Raw genomic sequence first — 19,394 nt, forward strand, 5'->3', positions numbered from 1 at the left:
TCCTCCTGCCCGTCCCCGCCTACCTTAGGCCCCGCCCTCCAGCCCCCAGCCCCGCCCCTCACGCCCCAGCCCCGCCCCTCACCTGGCGGCCACGAGGCGCTCGCGGCAGGTTGCGCGGCGTCCAGTGCGAGCCCGCGGCGGAGTCCCTACGGGCGGGCGCTCTGCGCTGCTCCTGTCCGGCCGGCGGGCGCTGCAGGTTGCGTCCCGCGGGCCCCGTGCGTCCTCAGCCGTCGGTCCGCGCCTTCAGCCGTCGGTCCGCGCCTTCAGCCACCCGCGCCCTCAGCAATCGGCCCCTCAGCGGAGTCCCGCCGGCGCCCTGGGCAGATCCGGGTCGCGCGGGACCTGCAGTCAGCGGACTCTGTCGCCGCGGCCAAGGGCCGGGATGGCTTCCCTCAGCGCCTACGGTAACCCCGCCGCCTCGGCCCTGCGTACACTGGGTTCGGTTCCGGGGGGACGTTGGCACCAGGGGATCCAGGGAGAGGGGCTGCGGGGACTGAGGGAGAGGGGCTGCGGGAGAGGGGCTGCGGGGGCTGAGGGAGACGGGCTGAGGGAGAGGGGCTGTGGGGACTGAGGGAGAGGGGCTGAGGGAGAGGGGCTGCGGGAGAGGGGCTGTGGGGGCTGAGGGAGAGGGGCTGCGGGAGAGGGGCTGTGGGGGCTGAGGGAGAGGGGCTGAGGGAGAGGGGCTGCGGGAGAGGGGCTGTGGGGACTGAGGGAGAGGGGCTGCGGGAGAGGGCTGCGGGGGCTGAGGGAGAGGGGCTGAGGGAGAGGGGCTGCGGGAGAGGGGCTGTGGGGACTGAGGGAGAGGGGCTGCGGGAGAGGGCTGCGGGGGCTGAGGGAGAGGGGCTGCGGGAGAGGGGCTGTGGGGGCTGAGGGAGAGGGGCTGAGGGAGAGGGCTGCGGGGGCTGAGGGAGAGGGGCTGAGGGAGAGGCGCTGTGGGGACTGAGGGAGAGGTGCTGCAGGAGAGGGGCTGAGGGAGAGGGGGCTGCAGGGGCTGATGGAGAGGGGCTGTGGGGACTGAGGGAGAGGGGCTGCGGGAGAGGGGCTGTGGTGACAGGGAGAGGGGCTGCGGGAGAGGGGCTGTGGGGACTGAGGGAGAGGGGCTGAGGGAGAGGGGCTGTGGGGGCTGAGGGAGAGGGGTTGAGGGAGAGGGTCTGAGGGAGAGGGGCTGCGGTGGCTGAGGACAGGGTCTGTGGGGGCTGAGGGAGAGGGGCTGTGGGGGTGAGGGAGAGGGGCTGTGGTGGTTGAGGGAGAGGGGCTGTGGGGGCTGAGGGAGATGGGCTACGGGGGCTGAGGGAGAGGGGCTGCAGGGGCTGAGGAAGAGGGGCTGCAGGGGCTGAGGGAGAGGGGCTGTGGGGACTGAGGGAGAGGGGCTGTGGGGACTGAGGGAGAGGGGCTGAGGGAGATGGGTGGTGGGGACTGAGGGAGAGTTGCTGAGGGAGAGGGGCTGCAGGGGCTGAGGGAGAGGGGCTGAGGGAGAGGGGCTGTGGGGACTGAGGGAGAGGGGCTGTGGGGACTGAGGGAGAGGGGCTGAGGGAGAGGGGCTGCGGGGGGGGGGCTGAGGGAGAGGGGCTGCAGGGGGCTGAGGGAGAGGGGCTGATGGGGGCTGAGGAAGAGGGGCTGATGGGGGCTAAGGGAGAGGGTCTGTGGGGGGCTGAGGGAGAGGGTCTGTGGGGGGCTGAGGGAGAGGGGCTGATGGGGGCTGAGGAAGAGGGGCTGATGGGGGCTAAGGGAGAGGGTCTGTGGGGGGCTGAGGGAGAGGGTCTGTGGGGGGCTGAGGGAGAGGGGCGGTGGGGACTGAGGGAGAGGGGCTGTGGGGGGCTGTGGGAGAGGGGCTGTGGGGGGCTGAGGGAGAGGGCCTGAGTGATAGGGGCTTAGGTGGGCTGAGGGAGAGGGGCTGATGGGGGCTGAGTGAGAGTGGCTGTGGGGGGCTGAGGAGAGGGTCTGTGGGGGGCTGAGGGAGAGGGGCTGAGGGAGAGGGGCTGAGGGAGAGGGGCTTTGGGGACTGAGGGAGAGGGGCTGAGGGAGAGGGGCTGAGGGGGCTGAGGGAGAGGGGCTGAGGGGGAGGGGCTGCGGAGATGAGGGAGAGGGGCTGTGGGGACTGAGGGAGATGGGCAGTGGGAGCTGAGGGAGAGGTGCTGAGGGAGAGGGGCTGTGTGGACTGAGGGAGAGGGGCTGAGGGAGAGGGGCTGTGTGGACTGAGGGAGAGGGGCTGAGGGAGAGGGGCTGAGGGGGTCTGAGGGAGAGGGGCTGATGGGGGCTAAGGAGAGGGTCTGTGGGGGGCTGAGGGAGAGTATCTGTGGGGGGCTGAGGGAGAGGGGCTGATGGGGGCTGAGTGAGAGGGGCTGTGGGGGGATGAGGGATAGGGGCTGTGGGGGGCTGAGGGAGAGGGGCTGTGGGGGGCTGAGGGAGAGAGGCTTGGGGGCTGAGGTAGAGTGGCTGCAGGGGCTGAGGGAGAAGTATTATAGGGGTTGAGCTAGAGGGGCTGAGTTTGCTGAGGGAGAGGGACTGCCAGGGCTGAAGGAGAGGGTCCTAGGGGCTTAGGGAGAGGGACTGCCAGGGCTGAAGGAGAGGGTTCTAGGGGCTGAGGGAGAGGGACTGCCAGGGCCTAGGGAGAGGTGTTCTGGGGGGCAGAGGGAGTGGTGCTCCCTCTGGGGTCTGAGGTAGAGTTGCTGAGGGAGAAGGGAGCCCATGTCTATGCTTGTGAGAGTTTCCCAGACTGCTTTCCACAGAGGTTGGACTAGCATTTGTTGTTGCTGTCCTTTTTGATGCTTACCATTCTCACAGGGGTGAGGTGCTATCTCAGTATTGTCTTTATTTGCATTTCTCTGACAATCAGCTACCTGGAGCAATTCTTCATGTGTTTGTTGGCCTTTTGGATCTCTTCTGTAGTGAATATTCTGTTTATATCCTCTGCCCATTTCTGGGTGGGTCATTGACTTTTTTTTCTTGCTAAGTTTGGTGAGCTCTTTACTTATACTGCTTGTTAGTCTGTCTTGGGAAGATCTTCTCCCACTTTGTGAGGGGTCTCTTTGTTTGGATGATGGTTTCTTTGGCTGTGCAGAAGCTTTTCAATTTGATGTAGTCCCATTGATTTGTTTCTGCTTTAGTCTTCCTTGCAATTGGGTTTGTATCATCAAAGATGTCCTTGAGTTTAGGTGGGAAAATGTTCCACCAATGTTTACCTCTAAGTATTTGATAGTTTCTGGTCTAACATCCAGGTCCTTGGTCCATTTGGAGTTGACTTTATTTCTGGTGAGATAAAGTGGTTCAGTTTCATTCTTCTGCATGTTTCAACCCAGTTTTCCCAGCACCACTTATTGAAGAGAGTCCCCTTCTGCCCTTTAATAATTTGGGCCCCTTTATCAAAATTTAGATGTTCATAGGTGTAGGGGTTAGTTCTGGTTTTTTAATTCTGTTCCACTGTCTGTGCACTTATTTTTATTTCAGTACTAGGCACTTTTGATTATGATGTCCTTATAGTAAAGCTTGAGATCAGGGAGTGTGATGCCTCCATTTCTGTTTCTTTTCCATTGTTGTGGTTTTTTGGATGTTTTCTGGTTCCAGATATATTACTGTATTTTTTGTTCTGTTCTCTTATAGAAACTTGCTGGGACTTTGGTGGGTTTGCATTAAATTTGTATATGTCTCTGGGTAGAATATTCATTTTGATGATGTTAATTCTTCCAATCCAGGGGGTTGGGATATCTTTCCATTTATTTGTATCATTTTCTATTTCTTTGAATAGCAACTTACAGTTTTCAGTATACAAGTCTTTCACCTCCTTGGTCAGGTTTATTCCTAGATATTTTATTGATTTTGCTCCAGTAGTGAATTGGAGTGATTTCTGGATATCCTCTTCTTCAGACTCAGTGTTTGTATAAATACTACTTTTTTTTTTTACATTGATATTGTAGCCTGCTGCTTTGCTATATTGCCTAATGATTTCCAGAAGATTTCTTTGGGATTCTTTAGGGTTTTCTATGTATACTATCATATCATCTGCAAATAGTGAGAATTTGACTTTTTTCCTTCTGATCTGTATTCCTTTGATTACTTTCCCTTGCCTGATTTCTGTTGTAAGAACTTCCAATACTATGTAGAAGAGTAATGTTGATAGGGGGCAGCCCTGTCAAGTACCAAATCTGAGGGGGAAGGCTTTCAGCTTCTGTTTGTTGAGTGTAGTGTTGGCTGTAGGTTTCCTGTAAATGGACTCCACTGTCTTGAGGAATTTTCTATCTATTCCCATTTTTATGTAGTGTTTTGAGCATGAATGGGTGTTGGATTTTGTCAAAAGCTTTCTTCTACATCTACTGAGATAATCATTTTTGTTTTTACTGATGTGGTGAATGACATTGATTGATTTACGTATGTTGAATCAGCCTTGCATTCCTGGGATAAACACCACTTGGTCATGATGAACAATCTTTTTAATATACTGCTATATCCAGTTGGCTAGGATCTTGTTCCATATTTTAGCCTCTATGTTCACCAGAGATATTGGTCTGTAGGTTTTCTTTTTTGTTGTGTTCCTATCTGCTTTTGGTATCAAGGAGATGTTGGCTTCATAGAAGGTAGAAGGGAGTGTTCCTATTTCTTCAGTCTTTTGGAAGATCTTTAAGAGTATAGGTATTAACTGTTTCCTGAAGGTTTTGTAGAATTCACTTGTAAAGCCATCTGGTCCTGGACTTTTGTTGTTGGGAAGATTCTTAATAACTGTTTCAATTTTTATTTCTCTGTCTGTGGTTGGTTCCTTTAGGTTCTGTAGTTCTTCCTAGTTTGGTTTTAGAAGGGTATATGTTTCTAGGAATTCTTCCATTTCTTCTAGATTCTCTAGCCTGGTAGCATATAGTTGTTCATAGAAGTTTCACATGATTTTTTTGATTTCTGTGGTGTCTGTTGTGATATCTCTTCTTTTGTTTACAATTCTATTTATCTAAGTCCCTCCCCCCCTTTTTGTGAGTCTGGCTAAGAGTTTGTCACTTTTGTTTAATTTTTTAAAAACCAACATTTGGCTCCACTGATGTTTTGCATTGTTCTCTTATTTCAATATTGTTTATTTCTGCTCTAATTTTGGTGACTTCAGTTCTGGTTGCTTTAGGGTTTGTGTTCCTCTTTTTCTAAGTCATTAAGGTGTGCAGTAAGGTCGGTTACTTGAGCTTTTTCTTGTTCTGTAATGTGTGCTTCTATGGCTATGATTTTTCCTCTAAGTACTGCTTTTGCTGTGCCCCATATATTCTGATAGCTCGTCTCTTCATTTTTGTTTCTAGGAACATTTGAATTTCTTGCTTGAGTTCCTCTTTGAACCAGCAGTTATTAAGCAGTATGTTGTTGAGTTTACAAATTTTGTGTCTTTTACTAATTTTCTATTTGTTGTTGAGTGTTAGCTTTACTCCACTGTATTTTGAGAAGATGCTTTGGAAGGTTTGAGTGTTCTTGAATTGGTTGATACTGTCTTTGTGGCCTAACATGTGGTCTATCCTTGACGATGTGTTGTGTAGATTTGAACGGAATGTGTATTCTGATTTCTTGGGTTGAAGAGTTCTGAATATGTCCAGGAGATCTAGTCTATCCATCTCTTTGATTAGTTCTCTTGTTTCTTTGTTGATTCTTTTTAGATACTCTATAATTGTGAGAATGGGGTGTTGCAGTCTCCTACTCTTATTGTATTACTATTGTTGTATTTTGGTAGCTTCTTCAGTAAGTGATGTATTTAGATGTTCCATCACTGGGTGCATAGATGTTAATGTTAAATCTTCTTGATTGATTGATTGATTCTTTTATTACTTTATTTAATTTATAGTCTATTGTGTCAGAGATGAGAGTAGCTGTTCCTGTCTTTTTTTGTGGTCCATTTGCTTTTATGATAGTTTTCCATCCTTTAACTTAAAGTCTGTATTTGTCTTGTTGGGTCAGGTGGGATTCTTGCACACAACATGTTTGGGTTGTGTTTTCTGATCCATTCTCCCTCTGTGTGTCTTTTAGTGGTGAATTTAAGTCATTGATATTTACTGATATTATGTATTTAAGGTATTGCAGTGCCACTTTTCAACATTATTTTGTTTGTTCTGATATATAGTGAGTTTTTGATGATGTTGTTGATGTTTATAGACAGTCTTTTAGAACATCTTTAAGGGCAGACTGGTGATAGTTGCCTCCTTTAACTGTTGCTTGTCTGAGAAGTTTTTTATCCCTCCATATCATCTGAATGAAAGTGTAGCAGTATATACTATCTTTGTTTGAAACCTTTTTTAATTAAGAGCTCGATATATAGTTTGATTGGAAAAGTCTGATGATAGCCTTATGGTTTTTTCCCTGTATGTGACTTTTTGTTTTGCTCTTGTGGCCTTTAGTATCCTTTCTTTATCCTTACTTCTTTCCGTTGTAACTATGATGTGTCTTGGTGTTTTCAGGTCTGGGTTGATTCTGTGTGGGACTCTCTGGGCCTCTTCAGTCTTAATGTCCTTTCTGTTGTTTAGGTTTGAGAAGTTTTCCTTTATTATTTCCTCTAGGATGTTTTATTAGCTTTCCTCTCTTTCTTCCTCTGTTAGGCCAATTATGCTAATGTTACTTCTTTTGAGACCATCCCATATGTCTCTGTTGTTGTTTTCAGTGTCTTTCAATCTCTTTTTTAGCTCATTTACCTCCTTCTTAGTTTTCTCTCGCTCATCCTCTGGCTAATTATATTTTCTGCTTCTGTTAACCTGCTTTCCCTTCCTTCAGCTTCCTTCTTTATTTCAGCTTTTTTTCTTTTTTAACCTTGCTCAGTATTAGCTTGTTCTGCTAGTTGTTCTTTTATCTCAGCTATCTCAGCTTTCAGTTTTCTAATTACCTTTTTCCTTGATGGTTTCATCAGTTGTTTCCTTATTTCTGATAGCCATTCCTTCAATATGTGCCCTCATTTCTGTGATTAATAGGTCAATTATTGTTTAGATATTTTCCTTATTTATAGTTGCTTCTGGCTTACTTGGCATTTTTTTTTTCTGGGCTCCTGTCCTGATTCATTACAGTAGCAGTTTTATTTGCTCTTGATTTAACCTTTTTTTTTTTAATTGGTGTGGTTTGTCTTTTTCTGTCCTGTCATCCTTCAGTTGTTGTGTTCTGTGAGTATAAGCCACACTAATCTAAATCTTTTTACAAATGAAGTCACAATCCTCAGAAAGTACAAAGCAAAGGTTAATGCAGTTCAACCAAAACCAGTTAGCCATGTAACACCTACACTCCAAAGATATAAACAAGTAAAACAAAACAAAAAAAAAAGAAAAAGCAAGTATAGACAATTATGAAAGTTGACTGTCAGCTATAAATTCTAGAGATAGTGGGAAGAGAAAGGAAAGTAGAAAAGAGAGAGGCAAAGTGAGAGAGAGAGAGAAAAAGTACACTCCGAGTCAGACTTCTTCCATAATGTAATTCATAAACAATTGCTAGTGAATACAGAAAGAAAAAAAAGCAGTTAAAGGAAAGATTTTTCAGATCAGCTAGGAGGAAAGAGAAAAGCAGAGCTGAGAGAGAGAGAGAGACAGACAGACAGACAGAGACAGGAGTTCCTCTCATAATAGGTAGCATACTCAGTCACCTATTAATAGAAAAAGCAACAACAGATAACTTTGGTCAACTTGGAGAGGAGAGAAAAAGAGACAATAGCAAATAATAATAATAATATAAACCCCCCCTAACAGTCAGTCTGCAGATTAGAATACTCCATATTGGCTGCACACAGCCTTGTCCCCTTCCTAAACCAAGCAAAACCAAACAATTACAAGAAGCAACTATCAGACAAGATCAAGAGGTAGAGGGAAGGAAGATAGGTAATCTAACTCAGGCAAGACTGAGACCCTGATTGGTCAGGTATTCTGTCACTCAGAGCTCCAGTTCTCTTCAAAAGAAAAAAAAAGTCTCTGATTGGGGAGATATCCCCCCTCCTTTGCATGACACCCCTGCTGATGCAGGAATCTTGATAAAGAAGTTAGCTCCACAGGAGGTCTACTAGAAGTAGCTGGTGTGGGGATTGGTTTTATGGCTGGGGGAATGCAGAGAGAAGTAGCAAAACTTCTAGTGAATCCCTGTTTCCTTTGTCCTTTGTTTGCCAGCCCAAGGGTGAATTATAGGGCTCTTCCTTGGTGTCACCCTGATCCATCCCTGCACTTCTCTTCCACCACTGGCCCAGAAATCTCACCCTCACCCAAACTTCCCAGGTTTAAAGCAGCTTCCTTGCAGAACTCATGTCAGGTGTTGTCTCCAAGTTGCCATCTTAGCTCTGCCCCCCTATTTCATTTTTTTTTTAATTGCTACCAGGGTTATGGCCGAGGCTCAGTGCCAGCACTATGAATCCACTGCTCCAGGTGGTGGCATCTCCTCCTCCTCTTTCTCCTATTTATTATTCTATTTTATTTGATAAGACAGAGAAATTGAGGGGGGAGAGGGAAAGAGAGGGAAAGAAAAGAGACACCTGCAGCTCTGCTTTATTGCTTGTGAAGCTTCCCTCCTGCAGGTAGGGAGTGGGGACTTGAACCCAGGCCCTGGCATATAGTAACATGTGCCCAACCGGATGCCCCACTGCTCAGCACCCAAGATGTATGTGGTTTTTTTTTTATGAGAGAGAATGAAGGAGGTGTGGTGTTTTTTTTTTTTTTTATGAGAGAGAATGAAGGAGGTGAAGAGACCAGAACACCATTCAGCTCTTGAACATTGTGGTGCAGGGAATTGAACCTGGGGCCTTAGGCATGCTGAGCTATCTCCCTGGCTCAGAGAACTGGCTTATTTAGCAGCAGTCTTATCTTTACATTCTAGTCACAGTCCCACCAGGATGAAATTAATCTTCTCTTTTGTTTTCCTAACAGACAAAGATGTGAGTGGTGGGAGTTATAACCTCTCCTCTGCAACCACCGGCAGCTTCTACAGCTGTGTCAGCCAGATCACCATAGGTGAGCCAGCACCTTCTTTGCCTCAAAGGCTGGGGTTGGGTGTACTAAGGCCAGTTGAAGATGCTGGCACAGGAGCCTCTGCAGAATCAGAGGAATTGCCTGTGGACTCACCTTCCTGTAATGCCCTCTTGTGGCTCTTTGTTGCTTTTGCACAGAAATAGGTGGAGGAAGTGTGGCCCAGAGAGGAAGAGGAAGCCTCCCTCTCAGCCTCATCATTCCCTTTAGCTCTCATTTATGCATCACCTATATTACTATATACTTATTGTTAGAATTGACATTCTTATTATCATTTTATTGGGAGGGGTTAATGGCATACAGTGCAGCTGTTGGCACATGAGTTACCGTCTCTCATTTCCCCATGAAAGTTCTCTGCAGAACACTCTCACCAACCACTTGGATCCTTTTCCATAATCTTGCACCAGGAACCCAAGATACTCTCCACCACTCACTCCCCATCCTTCCTCAGAATCCTTTGCTTTGGGGTAATACACGCCCCCATACACCAGGTCTAAGTTTTGCTTTGTATTTTCCCTCTCTGCTCTTATCTCTTAAGATTTATATTTGTCCATTTTAAAAAAGAATCTTCTATGACACCATAAATAGATAATACCATAATATTTCATAAACACAAAGTAGTACATACACATAGTAAGCCTGAGCCAGTGTGACTGGGTGTTACCTCCACATGGCAAAGCCCTGTGTAAGCCAGTTATGCTATCCTCTGACCTCTCAGAAATGGAACCTCATGTCCTAGCACACGGCCTCCTTTGAAGCCTGGTATTTATGCTGGGTGCTTTCTCTTACCCTCCTCTTTATTGAGGGTCTCTCCAGGAGGCAGGGGTTCTGGTAGAATATTAACAGGTTCACCCAGTCTTCTCTCTCAGCTGCCTTCTGACTCAGCTACATGTATATTTAATCTGGGCCAGAAAAATAAATCATCGCAACATTAATTATTGTTTCCTCTTTGCCTAAGTCACTCTCTCCTCTCCCCATCCTTTTAATTTTTTCTCTTGAGTCTGAAATTTTGGCTGTTAACTAGGAAAAAAAGAAAATTATGAGAATTATAGGTGATGCTTATTTTGCATACAATTATTTACCAGTAGTTCTTGGCCCTTGACTTGCATTGCTTTACATAATCAGTACTCTGAAGAAAGGATTGTTCTCACCCCATCTTACAGATGAGGAAACTTCCATGTCACTCAGCCTAAACTTGACATACTCATGATTTCAGTCCAGATAAGTCTGACCCTGATATATATATTTCCCAAACTATTGCTTTTATGTGATTAATAGTGGTATACACAACTTCAAGATTACACAGTATAGTTGACATCATATCTGCCACCAAATTTCTCAGCCCTCCACCTACCAACAATAGCCACCACAGTTCTCACTGAGTCTCAGAGACAGCTTGCTTCTGGTTTGGTTCTGATTTGCAAGCTCATGTGTGAAATTCATGCTTTTTTTTTTCTTTTCTGATATTTTTTTTTTATTGGGGAATTAATGTTTTACATTCAACAGTAAGTATAATAGTTTGTACATGCATAACATTCCCCAGTTTCCCATATAACAATACAACCCCCACTAGGTCCTCTGAATCCTTCTTGGACCTGTATTCTCCCCACCCACCCACCCCAGAGTCTTTTACTTTGGTGCGATATGCCGATTCCATTTCAGGTTCTACTTGTGTTTTCTTTTCTGATCTTGTTTTTCATCTTTGGCCTGAGAGTGAGATCATCCCATATTCATCCTTCTGTTTCTGACTTACTTCACTCAACATGATTTTTCCAAGGTCCATCCAAGATCGGCTGAAAACGGTGAAGTCACCACTTTTTACAGCTGAGTAGTATTCCATTGTGTATATATACCACAACTTGCTCAGCCACTCATCTGTTGTTGGACACCTGGGTTGCTTCCAGGTTTTGGCTATTACAAATTGTGCTGCCAAGAACATATGTGTACACAGATCTTTGTGGATGGATATGTTGGGTTCCTTAGGATATATCCCCAGGAGAGGAATTACAGGATCGTAGGGTAGGTCCATTTCTAGCCTTCTGAGAGTTCTCCATACTGCTCTCCACAGAGGTTGGACCCATTTACATTCCCACCAGCAGTGTAGGAGGGTTCCTTTGACCCCACAACCTCTCCAGCATTTGCTGCTGTTACGTTTTCTGATGTCTGACATTCTCACAAGAGTGAAGTGGTATCTCGTTGTCTTTATTTGCATTTCTCTGACAGTCAGAGACTTGGAGCATTTTTTCATGTGTTTTTTGGCCTTTTGGATCTCTTCTATGGTGAATATTCTGTCCATGTCCTCCCCCTATTTTTGGTTATTTGTTGTCTTGTTGTTGAGTTTGGCAAGCTCTTTATATATGCTGGTTATGAAATTCATGCTTTTAAACACTGTAGTATGTTTTTTAGACTCCAGTACTATGGGGCTCTATAAAAAGAAATATCATGAAACCTCTAAAATGGATATAAAATATACACAAACATGAAGCTAACGACCAACACCATGTATTCCAGATAGCCCTAAAATAGCAAAACTAATTTACAAATAAAACTTAAAACAGTATAAAGCAAAAATAAATAAATAAAAAAGTAGATTTGCTCAGTGATTTAATATGATGGATATTGTTATTTTGCTGAAATGAAATGCTGAGGGAACAATAAGGTCATGACAACTACTGCCCAGCTCCTTTGGGTCAGTACAGACTGTCAGACTGGACCTCTGGTGCTGGCTCTGCTTACCATGACCTTCCTCTGCTCAGCCCACTGGAGTCTCTGTCATTGTTGGCTCAGATGAGGTGACTAGGTCTTCCTGTGATGTTACTACAATGGGATGTTCATCTCTCTCCTGTTCTCACTGTTGTGCCAGTTGACAGTGGCCTTGCAGAAAAAAAAACAAAAACCCAAGCACTTAATTCAGTGGCAGCACCTAGCCCACACTATACATGGTTTAGTTTTCAACTAAACAGATTCACTTTTGAATGAAACATAAAGAGAGTTTTCAAATTCCTGGGGGGAGTTGAGGGATCCTAGTTGGAAAGCTCTAAATAATCTAGACATTTGAATAGTGGGAGGTCATATAGAGTTCAGAGGAGGATGCTGGGAAGATGAAAGCTTATTCTGGTGAACAGGAAAGAATTCATGTGGGAGATTCTGGTGGCACATCAGTGAGTAGTTGTGATAGGAGGCAGCAATGAACTTGAGAGGTGGTAAAAGAGGTTGCCTGAAGGAAAAGCCATAAGAACTAGCAGGTTAAGTCATCAACTAGGTAGGGAGAAAGACAAATGAGTATTGAATCAAGGTGTTAGGGAGTCTGAGCTATTCTTACAAATACAGAATTCAGAGGCAGGCGGAGACAGCACAGTGGCTCTGCAAAAGACTTTTCATGCCTGAGGCTTTGAAGTTACATGTTCAGTTTCCAACATCACCATCAACCACAGCTTATCAGTACCCTGGTCTCTCTCTATATCTTTCTCTCTGTATTTATCTCTCATTAAAATAAAATTTAAAGGATTTAAATGCAGAAGTCAGGAAGATGAAATGAGGGCTAAAGGTAAATGTGTAAGATTTGAAGTCCTTGTATGCCACCCTCTCCTACTCTTCACCTCAGAAATGGGAATGTTGAGAGAATGAGCAGGCATTGAAGATAATATTGATCCTGAGCTGTTGGTAACAGTCTGGCAGTTTGCCAGTTGAGGTGCCACCTCTAGTATGCTTTACCAATAAAAAGACTGCTGAAGGGAGTAGAGGACTCGCCTAAAGCTCACCAAATGCAACTGTGAGTCTTCATTGCTACTGCCACTCAGAGGCAGGAGCAGCAGCTGGGAGGCCCCAGGCTGACATTGGGGGCCAGGGTGTTGGTGTGCTTCTAATTCTGCTTCTAAAAACCCCTTCTGTTTCTTTTGGTTTAATCCCCCCTGCTTAACACTGTATTCTATTTACATAAACCCCTGTTAACTAAGCACCACCCTCCCTCCAGGGCATTGGTGGTTCAGTGGTAGAATTCTCGCCTGCTCTGCCCCCTCTCCTTGTCACACCCTGATCTTCACCAGTCACTTTTTTCTCCACCCTCTTTACATCACATCCTGTTTACACCCTACTTGGCAAGTATATTAGTTTAGTTTTAGATGGCTTAGATTGTGCTGCGTTCCGCATGAATAAAGACTGATCTGCGTACAGCTCAGCCATGAGTCCCTGGTTATCTGTCTCCCGTCAGTGAAGCTCAGCCCGACACCAGAGAACTGGCCAGGAAACACAAGAGAATATATATTCCTTGGTGGAATAGAGGTGGGGCTGTATGGAGTCTTTCCACATTATTCTCCTGACGAACTGGGGAGACAAGGTAAATAGCTGCTGCAGAACCCACAGGGAGAGAAGATAGACACCTGTAGACATGCTTCGCCACCTGTGAAGTGACTCCGCTGCAGGTGGGAGCCAGGGACTCAAACCGGGATCCTTATGCCAGTCCTTGCGCATTGCGCCATGTGCGCTTAACCTGCTGCGCCACCACCAGACTCCCCTCTGTTTCACTTTTAATACACCATTTCTTGTACTACAGTTTGTTGACATTCTTGGGAAAGAACGTTGACTTTGCAGTCAGAGAGATTCAGCCTGCGCCTGGCTAATGTAGAGTGAGCTGAGCATCCTCACCCATGAAACCATGGCGACAACAGTCCCCTTGTGCAGCTGCTGTGGGGACTAGAATCCCTGATGCAGAAACACTGAGCACCTGGTAGGCCTCCAGGGATTTTTCTCACAATGACCACAAATCTCATCTTCTTCAAGGGGAAAGATTTGGTGCTGAGGACACAGGGCAGGCTTCACGGACATATCATGAATAAGTGGAGATAGTACAGCAGCTATGGTGCCTGTGATGATTTCGGGCCTGGGAGACAGCTGATTCCAGTTGAGTGCATGGCTTATCATGCTTTAGCTCCTGGGTTCAAGTCCTGGCATGACATGGGAGAACCACAACCCAGAGCTCCATGAATGGTGGAGCTCTGCTATAGTGTTTCCCCCCGACCACCTGTCTGCCTGAAATTAAAAGAATGAAAACACCAGCTAGCATCTGTGCAAAGGACTGACACTCCAAAAAGTTTTTTCTTACCTGTTTATTGGCAACATGTATCCTTATCTCAAATGGTGTTTGAATTGACTCGCTGCTATGACTTTTGGGAAATGGTTGAGTTAATGCCACAGAAGGATCTGAATGCTGTGCCTGACCATAGTGTCTGTCTCACAGGTTATGATACCACCGGGCCTGTTGGCATTGGGCTCACCCACTGGAGAAACCCCTATGTGCTGGGCAGACCCCCGCTACCCTCGGATCTGCCCCTTGTTGTCTCCAGAGATGTAGGTCTGCCTGCCAGCCAGCAGTCCTTCCTGCGCAGGCTAGACCTGGCCACACCCCTGTCTTGCCCGGCCTCACTGTCCATCACTCCAGTGCCTTCTTACAGCAGCAGCAGCCAGGAGACCCTGAGCCAGGATACCACAGGTAACAACAGGCCCGGCAACTCAAGACCTATGCCATCTAGAGCTTCCCTCATGTATTTGTTGTCTATGCAGATGGTGCCTGCCCTGCTACTGCTGTGGAGGGCCGCTCTCCATGCTCACAGGAGGCAGTTGTGCCAGAGGCAGGAGGATCTATTTACAGTTGTTAGATGATATGTTAGTGCTGCATGTTAAAATGTCAACTGGAAGTCAACTCTGAATCTGATTTCTTTTATTTTTTACATCAAAGTCGAAAAAATATTATTTATTTTGGATAGAGACAGAAGTTGAGGGGGAACTTGTGGTAGTGCACCTGGTTAAGTGCACAATTGCCAGGCACAAAGACCTGGGTTCAAGCCCCTCGCTTCCACCTGCAGGGGAAAAGCATCATTAATGGTGAATCAGGTATTGCAGGTGTCTTTTTCTCTCTCTCTTTCTCCCCTTTGCCTCTTGATTTCTCTTTATCTCTATCCAATAAAATAAAGTATTAAAGAAAAGAAATTGAAGAGAGGGGGAGGTAAGTAGGGGAGAGGGAGAGAGAGAGAGAGAGAGAGAGGTGTAGCAGCACTGTTCTACCTCTCATGAAGCCTCCCCTCCTGCAAGTGGAAACCTGGAGTTTGAACCTGGCTCCTTGAGCACTGTGATGTGTGTGCTTGATCAGGTACACTACTGCCTGGCCCCAATCACAGTCTTTAAAAAAGAAATTATTAGTGATTTTGTAATGGTTTATAAGGTAACAAGGTTTCAGGAGCAAAAGTTCTGTACACCTCTGCCCCATCCACCTTGTTTCTCATGAAGTCTGAGAGGTAGCCTGGTTACTTTTTTTTTTTTGCAAGTTAGTTTGCATTAGAGTAGCCGTAACATGCAGTGGTCTTTTACCTCCTTACCTCATTAAGCATAACCATCTCCAGTTTCATCCATTTTGTCCCAAAGGATAGACTATCATCTTTTTAATTTGCAGAGTAATATATCAATTAATATGCATCCCATAGTTTCTTTATCCAGTCTTCTCTTGATGGGTACTTAAGTTGCTTCCATTGCTATTAGGAATAATTTAGCTTTGAACACAGGTGCAAATGTCCCTTTAAATTAATGTTTTCATGTCTTTTTAAAAAAATTATTATATTTATTTATTGGATAGAGACAGCCATAAATTGAGAGGGAAAGGAGAGATAGAGAGGGAGAGAGCCAGAGAGACACCTGCAGCCCTGCTTCACCACTCGCATAGCTTTCCTCTTGCTGGTGGGAACTGGGGCCTTGAACCTGGGTCCTTGAGCATTGTAACATGTGCACTACCACCCTGCCCCTGTTCGCATGTTATTTGGTTATATGCCTAAGAGTGGCATTGCTAGATTGTAAGGTTTTTCCATCTTTATTTGTTAAGAACTTTCCATGTTGTTTTCCACAAGGATTGCCCCAGTTTGCTTTCCCACCAATAATGTTTAAGAGTCCCTTCCCTCACATCCTTGGCAACATTTGCCATTTCTTGTTTTCCTGATGTGAGGTGTGAGGTGGAGAATTCTGAATTTTGTTATGCATTTTTATTGGTCTTTTTGTGGGGTCAGTGCCTTTCACATGTACAGTTTCTCTGCTCTTGGGTCTTCTTTTTCATTCAGATAGAGATGCTGAGAGGGTGAATCACCACAGCAAAGGAGCTTTATCCCGTGTTATGTCACTCCCATGTGGTGCCAGGGTTTGACCCCTGACACATGTTCCTGACAAGCATCTTACACAGCGAACTAGCTATCTGGTTCTCTGTTACATGATTTTTAAATTAGCTTATTGGTTTACAATACTGAAGAATTGTAGGGATGTAGCTTTATATCTCTATGTGTGTATAAACTTACTATATCTACCCCTAGAGTTCTAGTGTTGGCCTAGCACAAAAATAATTCCCCTGTGCATTTGACCCACCTCCATTTATTACCTGTTTGGCAACCAATATAGTTTTTATTTTAACATTTATGTATTTTTTATTTGATAGGACTGAGATGAATTGAGACAGGAAGGGGAGACAGAGAGAAAGATACCTGTAGCTCTGCTTTATCACTTGTGAAGCTTCTCCTCTGCAGGTAGGGAGCAGGGCTTGAACTTGGGTCCTTGCACAAGGTAATCTGTGTGCTCTATCACAGGTACTACGATAGTTTTTGTTGAGTTTGCATTATTGTTTTTTTTTCCAGTTTGATTTATTTATATTCCACAAGTGAGGGAAACCACTAGGTAATCACCTTTCAGTTTCTTATTTCATAGTATAATCACTTCAAGCTCCATTATTTTGTACCAAAAGATGCTGTTCCTATTGTTTTAGTGATAGAGTAACACTCTGTGGAGTGTCTCTCCAATAGTTTCTTTATCTACTCACCTGATAATGAGCATTTAGGTCTATTCTGTGTTCTGGCTATTTCGAGTTAATAAAACTACAAGCGAAAAGATAACCTTGAATTAGTGTTTTCATGTTCTTTAGGTAAATGCTTAGAAATGCTATATCACATGATATTATTGTTTAACATTTAAAACTTCTACTTAGAGAGCATCTGTTTTGAATTAAACTCTTATACTTAAAAAAGTATCATAAAAGTAATTTTTAGGGAGTCAGGTGGTGGCGCAGTGGGTTAAGCGCACGTGGCGCAAAGCGCAGGGACCGGCGTAAGGATCCCGGTTCGAGCCCCCGGCTCCCCACCTGCAGGGGAGTAGCTTCACGGGCGGTGAAGCAGGTCTGCAGGTGTCTATCTTTCTCTCCCCTCTCTCGCTGTCTTCCCCTCCTCTCTCCATTTCTCTCTGTCCTATCCAACAACAAAGCAACGTCAACAATGGCAATAATAACGGCAACGAGGCTGCAACAACTAGGGCAACAAAAAGGGGGAAAAATGGCCTCCAGGAGCGGTGGATTCATGGTGCAGGCACCGAGCCCAGCAATAACCCTGGAGGAAAAAAAAAAAGTAATTTTTAATTACTACCAGTTCATACTGGTCTCTCAATTTGACCTCTGCTAAGGTTTATGAATTATATCTAGTGGGCTAAATTTAAGTGCAGTTTGTTTTTGTTCAGGCCAAGACCTAAATGGTCTTTAATTAAAAAAAAAAATGTTTGGTGTCTTCATCTGTTCAGGTTGCTGTAACAATACAGTACAGACTAGAAAGTTTACAAACCATAGAGATGTGTGTTTTCTATTCTGGAGTTTGCAAGTTCTAGATTGAGAGGGTAAACATACTCAGACTAGGTGGTGCTTTGATCCAGACTCTCCTTTGTGTCCTCACATAGCAGAGGGGCAGTGGCAGCTCTGTGGCCTGTCTTACACGGGCACTAGCCTCTCCTGAGGGCTGTACCTCTCCTCTGTGGACTGCCTCACACAGGCACTGGTCTTCTCCTGAGGGCTGAACTTCTCAAAGGTTCTGCCTTCCAGTACTGTCACACCAGGCCTTAGGATAACATAAATTTTGGGAGAGGACACAGACACTCAAACTGTAGCTACTGGAGGGGCATAAAGTAATCTTTTAAGACATGAGAGGTCTATGAAATTCAACTCCAGGGTTCATTTGTAAAACTTTACTGAAACACAGCCACATCCCTTACATATATTGATTATGGGAGTCTTCATAACAGTGGCCTAGGTGACTAATCAAGGCAGTGAACCTCTGACCTGCACAGGCTAAAATATTTGCAGCCTGGCCCTCTGTAGAAATTCTTTGTCTTCTGCTGTGCTCTGTAGTCTTTGGGAGTCATAACTTAACCATGGAGGGCAAGACAAGTAAATGCTTACAGCATCTTGCCGTAAAATTCATTACTTGCATTATACTTCAAATGAGTTGTAGAAAGCTTTACCTATGCAAGTTAACTGTTTTTCTTTCTAAAGTCAGAGTTGGCGGTTTAAATCATGCAAAAACCTATCCTGCCATGTTTTTCTTCTATAGGTCTAGTACTTTGGCATAATGGTTGATCTGGACAATTCCAGTGTGTAATTGGATTCTGTTCTGGAATAAATCTTTTTAATGTTGACTGTCAGCATTCACAGTGATACTCAACATGTCAAAGGTGCTGCTCCCTAGAGGTGAGATCGTAGTGTTGCTGAAGTCCCAGATGGCCCAAAGAAATATGTGAAGTCAGAGTGTAGTTTCCACTCTATGGTAAGAATCACAATTGAACTTGTTAAAAATGAAGGGACTGAGTGGTGGTGCACCTGGTTAAATGCATTTGTTACAATACTCAAGGACCCAGGTTCAAACTCCTAGTCCTCACTTACAGGGGGAAAGCTTCACAAGTGGTGAAGCAGGGCTGCAGGTGTTCTACCTCTCTCCCTCTCTCTCTCCCCCTTCCTCTCAATTTCTTGCTGTCTTTATCCAATAAATAAATAAAGATAATAAAAAATAATGAGAGAAGGTTCCTGGATCCTTTTCTTGGAGATTCAGAGTGAACATGGCAGTCTCCTTTTTGTAAACTCCCTCCTGGGATTTTGATGCTTGCCTGTTTCAGAGCCCCAGCTCAGCAGCCCCCTACCTGGCCCCATAGTCTACCAGGGTGAGCCCTGCCACTAGGGGCGCACTCCACTCCAGATATCACCAGTCCCCTATACCTGTGCTTGTTCACCCCCAAAGAGGCACACATACCCCAAAGACTCCTTCATTGTATGTGAAAAGTGGCTCTTGCTGAACCCCTGGGATCTTTCCCTTATCTGAGCGCTTTGCTCCTCCTGCCCTCTGCTGGACTGGGCTCGACTGCTGACTGTAGGTATGCTGTTCAGGCTTGCTTTCAGCTTGTGGCTTTCAACTTTTATTTATTTATTTTAACCATTATCTAAAATACTGACTTTGATGTTGAGATACCACTTTTATTTCTTCTTCCTTTTTCTTCCTCCCCCTTCCTCCTCCATGAACAAATGTTTGAGAGACAAATGATAACCCTTATTATCTGCCATACACTCAACTTTCTGTTCTGTTTCTCTCTTAAAAGTGCTCATCAGTATCCACTAAACCAAGG

General features: G+C 45.3%; 1 protein-coding gene across 5 annotated transcripts in view; it reads left to right on the plus strand.

Moving 5' to 3' along the window:
* Positions 1 to 313: 313 nt before the first annotated feature.
* ANO4 (anoctamin 4) overlaps positions 314 to 19,394 on the plus strand; it is a 413,046-nt gene continuing 393,965 nt past the window's right edge. For all 5 annotated transcript variants that reach the window (XM_060195637.1, XM_060195638.1, XM_060195640.1 and 2 more), the window contains exons 1-3: positions 314 to 404; positions 8,838 to 8,921; positions 14,173 to 14,424. In XM_060195637.1, the coding sequence (XP_060051620.1) occupies positions 383 to 404; positions 8,838 to 8,921; positions 14,173 to 14,424 (358 nt within the window). In that variant the 5' untranslated portion in view covers positions 314 to 382. The remainder of the gene's footprint in view (positions 405 to 8,837; positions 8,922 to 14,172; positions 14,425 to 19,394) is intronic.

This window comes from Erinaceus europaeus, chromosome 7 (assembly GCF_950295315.1).
Source record: "Erinaceus europaeus chromosome 7, mEriEur2.1, whole genome shotgun sequence".
Classification (NCBI taxonomy): Eukaryota; Metazoa; Chordata; class Mammalia; order Eulipotyphla; family Erinaceidae; genus Erinaceus; species Erinaceus europaeus.